Genomic DNA, 8,809 nt, shown 5'->3' on the forward strand with positions numbered 1-8,809 from the left:
AGTTTGTTATTTACTCTGAAGATAGAAAAACGAAGTGTGGATGCAAACCTACACTTACGTGAAATGCATTTATCACGTATGCTATCCAGTAAACGTACTTTGAAGTAACAAAGTATTTTTACAACAGTTATCATCACCTCAATAGAACCTCAATATAAAACCTCAATAGAAAACGGCGGAAATTTTACGTCACTACCAGCTACGGAAAAACAGCAGCTCTGGTTGTGTTGCTCGTTGTCTACAGGCTGGCGCCGTTATCTGCATCGCTAATGAAAGGAGAGCTGACACAACCCCATCGGTTGACCTCTGAGGACATGGGGTCATGAAAGTGTTCCTGTGTGTGTGTGTGTGTGTGTGTGTGAGGGTTTGCTAACCATGGAATAGTTGTTATACGGTACCGTTTAATTGTAGTTCTGTGAGTATGAGTGCTTGTATAGTATAAGCACCAATTATCCATACCAGTATGGATATAATTTGCATGACTCGTACTTATATCTTGCAAGCTAGAATAGGTGTAGTTTAGTGTCGCCTGGCAGAGGTGATGACATAGGAGGCAGGGTCTGAGGAACCCTGTGGCACTGAGGGACAGGGAGAAAGAGTATGGAGACCGCGACGTGACAAGACGTGCGAGTACAGTTTGCTTGTGACTGATCATGAACGGTGCGAGTGCCTGCCGCCCTTGTGCCTACCTGCGTTGTGACTGTATTGCACGGTGACTTGTGTACTGTAGTGTAATATATGGACATAAGAAGAAGTGTGTTTTCCTCTTCCTGCTCTGTGTGACTGTTCTCACTGAGAGTAACCGTGTTAGCCGTACTTTTAAAAACTTTCGCCAAGCCTGGGAATGACAGACCTCGCCAGACTTTCCTTCGCCAGGGTTGGCGATGGAATCGTATTGGAATAGCCTGACGAACTGTGTAGCCGAGAGGCCTCCCTTTCCCGTGAGTGAGAAATTTTTTTCCTACAAATTATCAATTTTTGTAATAAATAGAATACACATTGTAATTCTAAAACTCTGAATAGAACAATGTAGTAAAGAAAATACTATACTCGCATTGCTTTCTCAAGACTATCGTGATTCTAGCGGGAGGTCAAGACAACACCAGGCGCCCCAGTTGAGTTATTTTAATTTGTTTCTATTATTTTGGTTTGAATATTATTTTCGGTGAAAACATCTTACCATTTGGTGATCTGATAATAGAGTTTTTACTTTGAGCTGTAAATAAATAATAAATAATAAATAAATCTATTATTTTATAAATGAGGGTGGAAACGCTCAGGTGCTCTGCAGTGAGGTGTGTCAACTCAATCCCTGTACCGCTGCACCTCCGTTTATTTCCTTGTGCTGTGTTTGTTCATTATTTACATTTACATTATTGCATAGTATACACATATTTGTACTTAGTATCACATTTGTCTTTGGACATCGTTTGCAACTAGAATTACTTATGGGGCGGGCTGGAATTTTGTCTTTTTTTCTTTGGTTAATAGCACATTTAGGCTTCTTGTTGGTGATGTGTTGGTCAGCCTGTGGAACAGGAAGAATTTCTGTAAGTGAACCCCATGATGATGTTTATGGTGCACCATTATGTTTGAACATTGTACTTGCAAGTGTAGGCAAGATTGATGGCAGTATGTAAGTAGTCTTCAGCCACTTTGGGCGGGAGTAATCTTTTTTGGCTCTAAAAAGGTATTCATGATGATTATTTAACCCTATAACACTAAACTTAATAATGTACATGCAATCTATTATTTTCTTTGCTTTATGGTCAACTCGACCCCCAGTCATCTCAGCTCTAGTTAAACTGGTACATTTTCAATTTTTTTGAAATTTTATTTTGAATGAATTTGGATGTATTTTGGATGAATTTGCTGCTTCTGTGCAAATCATAAGTTTTCCCATCTCCTCCCCTCAAAACTTAAGATTTGTGACAAGATTAGTAAAACCTATTCATTTAAGTTAAAACATACCAAAAAGTACCAGCAAAAAAATATTGCGAGGTGACCTAACCTAAATTAATATAAACCGCTACAGTAGCAGCGTTTCTATCCAGCGGTTTCAGACGCATATTGTATTATATATATATATATATATATATATATATATATATATATATATATATATATATATATATATATATATATATATATATATATATATATATATATATATATATATATATGTATAACACAGGAGATATGATTCCATTCAACCCATGTCATTGATGGGACAAAATCATCAGGACCCTTCTGTAAATTTTCAGACACCTTGCAAACTACTAATATAACAGCATTTAACATCTAATAATTCGTCGGTAGCCACTAATAATCAGATACGTCAGTTAAGTGTACCATGATACTCGCTGCGAGCTTCCATAAAGTCATGGAAAACCTCTTTCATCAAATGAAACTTTTGACTTTCCTAAGAACCATCAATTACTAGCCTTCTGAGTAACTTTTGAAGACCTGTGTTCTTTTCACTGTGCCAATCTTGCTAAGATTTTAACCGATGCCATGGCTGTACGTATATTAACAAATAAACTTTACCTACATGCAAGGTCACTGTACAAGATCGACAGAATCATAACATATTAGGTCTTACGTGTGCAGTCGTGGTGAAGCGTGGCGCCGACCTGAAGTGTTGAAGTAGAGCAGAAGAGTCAGCAGACTTCATCCAAGCAGCGCAGAGATGGAGTCACTGGCGGTGGTTCTGTTCCATCACTTGTAATAGTTCACTGTAGCTGCCCCCGACAAGGGGACACAAGTCCAACTGCTTTGATCTTCATTCATTCCGCAGCACGGTAGTAGTAGCGTGAACTGCAATGTTACATAATTACCAAAATAACTCAGAAAACTATAAATAACAATGGAGATGTAATCTAAACTAGTCGTTTATGTAACTACTCAAATCCATCAAGTTCACCAACAAGTTAAACAATCACAATATTGAGCAAGTTACTATCACTGTTTGCTGATAAACCCTTAACCTTCAGCAATTGTTAAACGATTACATACCTTTTCTTGCGACTGCTGGGCAACTAAATCCAATCCTTTGTTTCCACACAGACGGGGACGCCAACCCACACTCTTCGAGGTGAAGCGGAATCAACTCCTGCTGCTACAAGTTGCTGGCTGGGAGTACACCGCACACGTGCACACCCACCTCCCGTAGGCTGGGTGGTGACTGCTGCCTCACACTTCAAGTCTGGCCGACTAACTGAGGCAAAATAATGATGCGCACACACTAAACTTAATTCGGAGCTTCAGACTGTTCCCTGACGCACTTCGAACATTCTACACCGTTAGCAACAAAACAACCTTTAAGAATCTTAATTATGCCTAAATAACGAATAATGAGGGAAAGTTTATAAGTAACTGTTAACAAATATGATAAGTTTATTTTCATCCCTTTGCTCTAAAAAAAAACACTTACAAGTACGAATTTCATGACTCCAGCCACACAAGCAATCCCATCCATACCATACATAATACTCGGCACCGCCACGCCCTTCCTCACCTCTCTCAGCCCATCAGATTTACACGAAGTAATTGTAGAATTTTCAATAAGCTGGTGATCATTATTATGGCAGGATGTATGCATGATGGTTCCTGCATAACTCAGAAAATATGAGTAATAGAATGAAAATACGTGATAGTTTATTGATATTTTAGTCTTTACATGTGTTCGTCACCCGTTACTTCAACTCACAATAATAATGATTTCAGTAAACATATATGCACAAGTTATTTTCACCGCTTCAAGTCTTTGGGTTATGAGAACAAATAATTAAACATGTACACAATAATTTTCTGTTTAATATTATGCATACAAACATTCACCTCACCGCTGCCTTATTTATAAAGACGTTTGCAGCAAGCGTAATGAATCTCTCTCTCTCTCTCTCTCTCTCTCTCTCTCTCTCTCTCTCTCTCTCTCTCTCTCTCTCACACACACAAAATTAAATAAATAAATAAATAAACAGATAAATAAATGCAACAATGAAAAATAAATAAATAGAATGCAGAAGGATATTCACTTCAATTTCTATAAAAGTACAAGCTTAACTAAGACTCAACAGTAATGCCATGAAAGTGTAATTTCTGGTAGACAGGTGAGTGTTATTATTATTATTATTATTATTATTATTATTATTATTATTATTATTATTATTATTATTATTATTTTGTCCTTGGTACACAATGATTTAGATGTACTTATATATCGTTGAAGAGAGAGAGAAGAGAGAGAGAGAGAGAGAGAGAGAGAGAGAGAGAGAGAGAGAGAGAGAGAGAGAGAGAGAGAGAGAGAGAGAGAGAGAGAGAGAGAATCAGAATCAGAATCAAAATTTCATATTCCCTATGTTACTAGTTTGCTTTAGTGTGCAATTTATTTTAAAATTTTCTAATGTTGTTACTATGACTATCGTAATTATTATTATTATTATTATTATTATTATTATTATTATTATTATTATTATTATTATTATTATCATTATTATTATCATTACTATTATTATCATCACCACCATCACCATCCTACATCGCACTATCCTCCCCCCGCATTACTGGCGAAAGACTGAGGTCTGTCTTCACGCGTGGAGTGGCCAGAGTCAGTGCGTGGTTGCAGGCGCCTGAGGGCAGCGAACACTGACACGGGGCAGCTGGGGTAACGCTGGGCGCACGTCGGGACCTGTAGTGTTTGGCCTGCGCTGGGCTCCCTCTGGGTGGCTTCTTGCAGAGACTGTCCCGCCATCTCAGCTTCTATATAGTCTTTTAGTACCGAGGCGTCCCCTCCGGCCTTGGGTCTGATGATAGATAACAGGAAATAAGGAGCTGCTATCCTGTTATTCTGACTTTTCACTCTTAGCATGTATAGTCAGTCACCTGGTAACAGATAACATATAAGGAACTCAACGAAACATTATTTCTTATCATCTTATTATAAAAGAAAAAAAAATACAATTACTGAGCAGTGAAGATCTTTCCAAGAGACTGACTGAGCAATACGAGTCGATGCGTATTGTCACCAGATAACAGATAGGAAATAAGGAAGAGTTTTTTCTGATGATCCGCGAGCACCTTCAGTGAGTGAGTGTGTGAGTGAACCTGATAACATTGTCTTTCCGTAGCGAAGTGTTTCGTAATTTTATCTTGATTGTTTTTAACGGACTAATGAAATTTACTTGACTTTTCGCTAAGGATGTTTTCTTGACGCGTTAGTTTTAGTTAACAATAGTTCATCGTCACTAGAAAATACACTCACAAGAACCTCATCAATGAATCTTCTACTCATATATTTATTCATATTAACAAGGACTATGCACTGAGAGAGAGAGAGAGAGAGAGAGAGAGAGAGAGAGAGAGAGAGAGAGAGAGAGAGAGAGAGAGAGAGAGAGAGAGAGAGAGAGAGAGAGAGACACGAGAATCTGACTCATCACCTGCGTAATCCTTAGAACCAGTGTTGAGCAAGAACCCAAACACTAATGCAACAACTGTCTTGACCAACACACCGTCACAGACTCACGCCCTCCCTGTGAGAACCCAAGGTATTCACCAGCCTAGCAGACTCACGTGAAGATCAGACTGAGCACCTCGCCGAAGATGGAGGAGTGGGAGAATCTATTAGCCTGCATCTCACAAATGAACCGCAAGACGCAGGCATGCCCGTCCATCCCTGCTGCCACCATGCTCTCCTCTATCTGTCCCAGCAGCTCCCTCTGGTCCTGCTGGATGCTCCTGTGGTGGTGGACATAAAAAAAAAAAAAAAAAAACATTATGAAACACTTTTTTATGGTTTTTATGTTTCTTTTATGGTTCTAGTGACAGATTAACAAGGTTTCCACAATATGCATAGACGAAACACTCTTACAAACCCGACTAGTCATATCTGTGGCCTTTGAAAATAGTCATGGTGAGAGAGCAAAGCGTTTCTGAATACGGGACAACGGATCAGTGTGGGGTAGCGATTCTGATGGATGCTGGTAGTTATGCAAGAGGAAGAGGAGGAGGAGGAAGAGGAGGAAGAGGAGGAGGAGGAGGAGCAAGTTGATGGTTCTGGAAGAAAATATTGGAGGAGGAAGAGGGAGAGGAGGAGGAGGATTGGAAGAAGACATTGGAGGAGGAGGAGAAAGTTACATAAGAAGAAGAAAAAGGAGGAGGAAGTTATAGGAGAAAATAGCAAAACAACAACAACAACAACAATCACAACAAGAGAAGAGCAAGAAAAAGGAAGGAAACAAGAATAGGAACAAAAAGAGGACACACATCACCATCACCTCACTTCACACCTCTCATCACCACTCAGGCATTATATAAACTCATTTAAACGCTTGTTATATAAATCAGGGAAAAGTTTAACATGCAAAAAATCCTCATCACATCCCCATTCACACACACAAACAGACACACACACACACACACACACACACACACAAGGATCTTCAGCTACAGAGTGTCCCAAAAGTCTGAACACATAATAAAAGAAGGAAATAAAGACAACTAAGGGAAAACATAACTATTTTTTCATTCCCATATCCCCACTGTCACCTTTATCACCACCACTATCACCTACATCACACCTCGCATCACCACTCAAGCACCAGTCTTCCACCATTTATCACCTCTCATCACCTCTTACCATCATTTTCACCAGCCGTACACCATTCATCACTCCCATCACTACCAGTCATCTCACCACCACACTCCTAATAGTGAATGAGTGAATGAAGCAAGGAATTGAAGTGTAATGAGTAAAATTTTAATTCCCTTTCTGTCTAATGGGATAAAATATAATAGTTAATAGAATTCCTTTGTATGCAGACTTTAGGCACATCCTGTATATGTACTTAAAAGCTTCCTTGACTCAAATTTTTCACTACAAAACAGTTTCTACCACAAACGTCTATCTCTTTACTGTTTTGTACACTTATTTCGTACCGTCGGATCTTGAAATTATTTTACAGTCTCGAGAAAACAAAAGAGGAGGAAGAGGAAAAGAGAGATGATGAGGAAATGAAAATAATATTCTCTCTCTCTCTCTCTCTCTCTCTCTCTCTCTCTCTCTCTCTCTCTCTCTCTCTCTCTCTCTCTCAACAGTGCAAGGAAAGTTAAGAAAGAAAGACCGTGGCAATAAAAACTAAATCACTCTTGAACTCTACTGCAATATAACTAACTACACGTCCCACAGTCAACCCAGTCTGTCAACCAGTCAGTCAGTCACTCCAGCAGTCATTCAGTTATTCTCCCCCTTGACTTCTCACCCCCAATACACCTAGACGCAAGAAGGACTGAAAGGTTATGCAAGTTCCCCCTAAATCTACTCGATACCCTTAGCAATTCCATCTCTCACAGTCAACTCAGTCAGTCAATCCAATCAGTCAACCAGTCAGTCAATCACCCAAGCAGTCATTCAGTCATTCTCCCCTTGACTCCAACACCCGACACACACCTAGGGGACGCAGAGAAGGGCAGGGCACGAGCATTCCCTGGGCTCTCCCCGAATAAGTTGGGGAGATAGAACACAAGCCCAAGGGTGATGGTGGACAGGGCGACCGTGACTGTGGTGCCGTTAACCTCCACCTCGTAGGTTGGAAATGTGGTGCCAATGGTGATGGTGCCAGTCTCGGGCCCGAAGTCTCGTGACATCTGGCAGTGTGTGGAGCAGGACGAGGACGAGGAGGACGAGGAGGAGGAGGAGGAGGAGAGGAATTAGATTGATAGGGAAGAGAACGAGTGGATGAGATCGTTAAGTAAGAAAGGTTAGGTTACTAGTGATGGTGGTTCTCTCTCTCTCTCTCTCTCTCTCTCTCTCTCTCTCTCTCTCTCTCTCTCTACACACACACACACACACACACACACACTGTCTTTCAATGCGCGGCAAGCCTTGGATGGTTATATATATGAAAGGAGAAAAAGAAAACGAAAGAAAATAAAAAATAAAAACTTCATTACCCACACACACACACACACACACACAACCCACCTTCTTTTCTTCCTCCTCCTCGTCGGGTTGAACACTTCGTAAAGCTGAATCTGAATGCGGAAGGAGAAGAGAACAACAAAGGCAAACTCGTAGGCTTCAACTTCTGTGTCTCCTAGAGGGATTGACAACTGCAGCAGGAAGATCCACACTGGCCTCAGCGGCTGCACTACTGACGAGGGGTTCAGGAGAATGTCGAACGTCATCACAGAGGCGGAGGAGAGAGAGGGGTGGCGTACAGCAAGTAGGTACCGTGGCGCAGATTTGTTTAGGAGAACAGTAGAGAGAGAGGGAAAGAGGGAGCGTCTGAGGTTTGTTTCTGTTAGTCTTTCTCTTATTTTGTCTTCCTTGTCCTTCCTGCCTGTCTGTTCTTCTCTATGTCTGTCTGTCTGTCTGTCTGTCTTTGTGTGGGTTGAAGAGTGTTTTTTTATTTTTTTTTTTTTGCTCAAACTTCTTTATATCTTACTTTATTCTCTTATCCTTCCTTCCTCCATTCCTTCTCTCTCTCTCTCTCTCTCTCTCTCTCTCTCTCTCTCTCTCTCTCTCTCTCTCTCTCTCTCTCTCTCTTACATCCCACGGAGGTCACGCGCCTGGAGGAAGGAAGATGGGGAAAAAATAAGTCATTTCTGCATTCTTGATTTGACAAAATGAGTCTTACATGTAAGTTCTTTATTATAGAGAAAAACCGTGTAGCTCTCTCTCTCTCTCTCTCTCTCTCTCTCTCTCTCTCTCTCTCTCTCTCTCTCTCTCTCTACATGTATCCGAACTGGCTGATAAATTTTTTTCAACTTTTCTTTTCCTATGGTTAAGATTTTAACATTTTAGGGGAAC

General features: G+C 40.4%; 1 protein-coding gene across 1 annotated transcript in view; it reads right to left on the minus strand.

Moving 5' to 3' along the window:
* Positions 1-3,644: 3,644 nt before the first annotated feature.
* Positions 3,645-8,809, minus strand: part of LOC135115013 (uncharacterized) — a 5,475-nt gene continuing 310 nt past the window's right edge. The window contains exons 2-4 of the mRNA XM_064031434.1: positions 7,448-7,644; positions 5,572-5,736; positions 3,645-4,805 (exon numbers count right to left, since the gene is read on the minus strand). Of these exons, the coding sequence (XP_063887504.1) occupies positions 4,547-4,805; positions 5,572-5,736; positions 7,448-7,644 (621 nt within the window). The 3' untranslated portion in view covers positions 3,645-4,546. The remainder of the gene's footprint in view (positions 4,806-5,571; positions 5,737-7,447; positions 7,645-8,809) is intronic.

The sequence above is a fragment of the Scylla paramamosain genome, chromosome 28, assembly GCF_035594125.1.
Source record: "Scylla paramamosain isolate STU-SP2022 chromosome 28, ASM3559412v1, whole genome shotgun sequence".
Classification (NCBI taxonomy): Eukaryota; Metazoa; Arthropoda; class Malacostraca; order Decapoda; family Portunidae; genus Scylla; species Scylla paramamosain.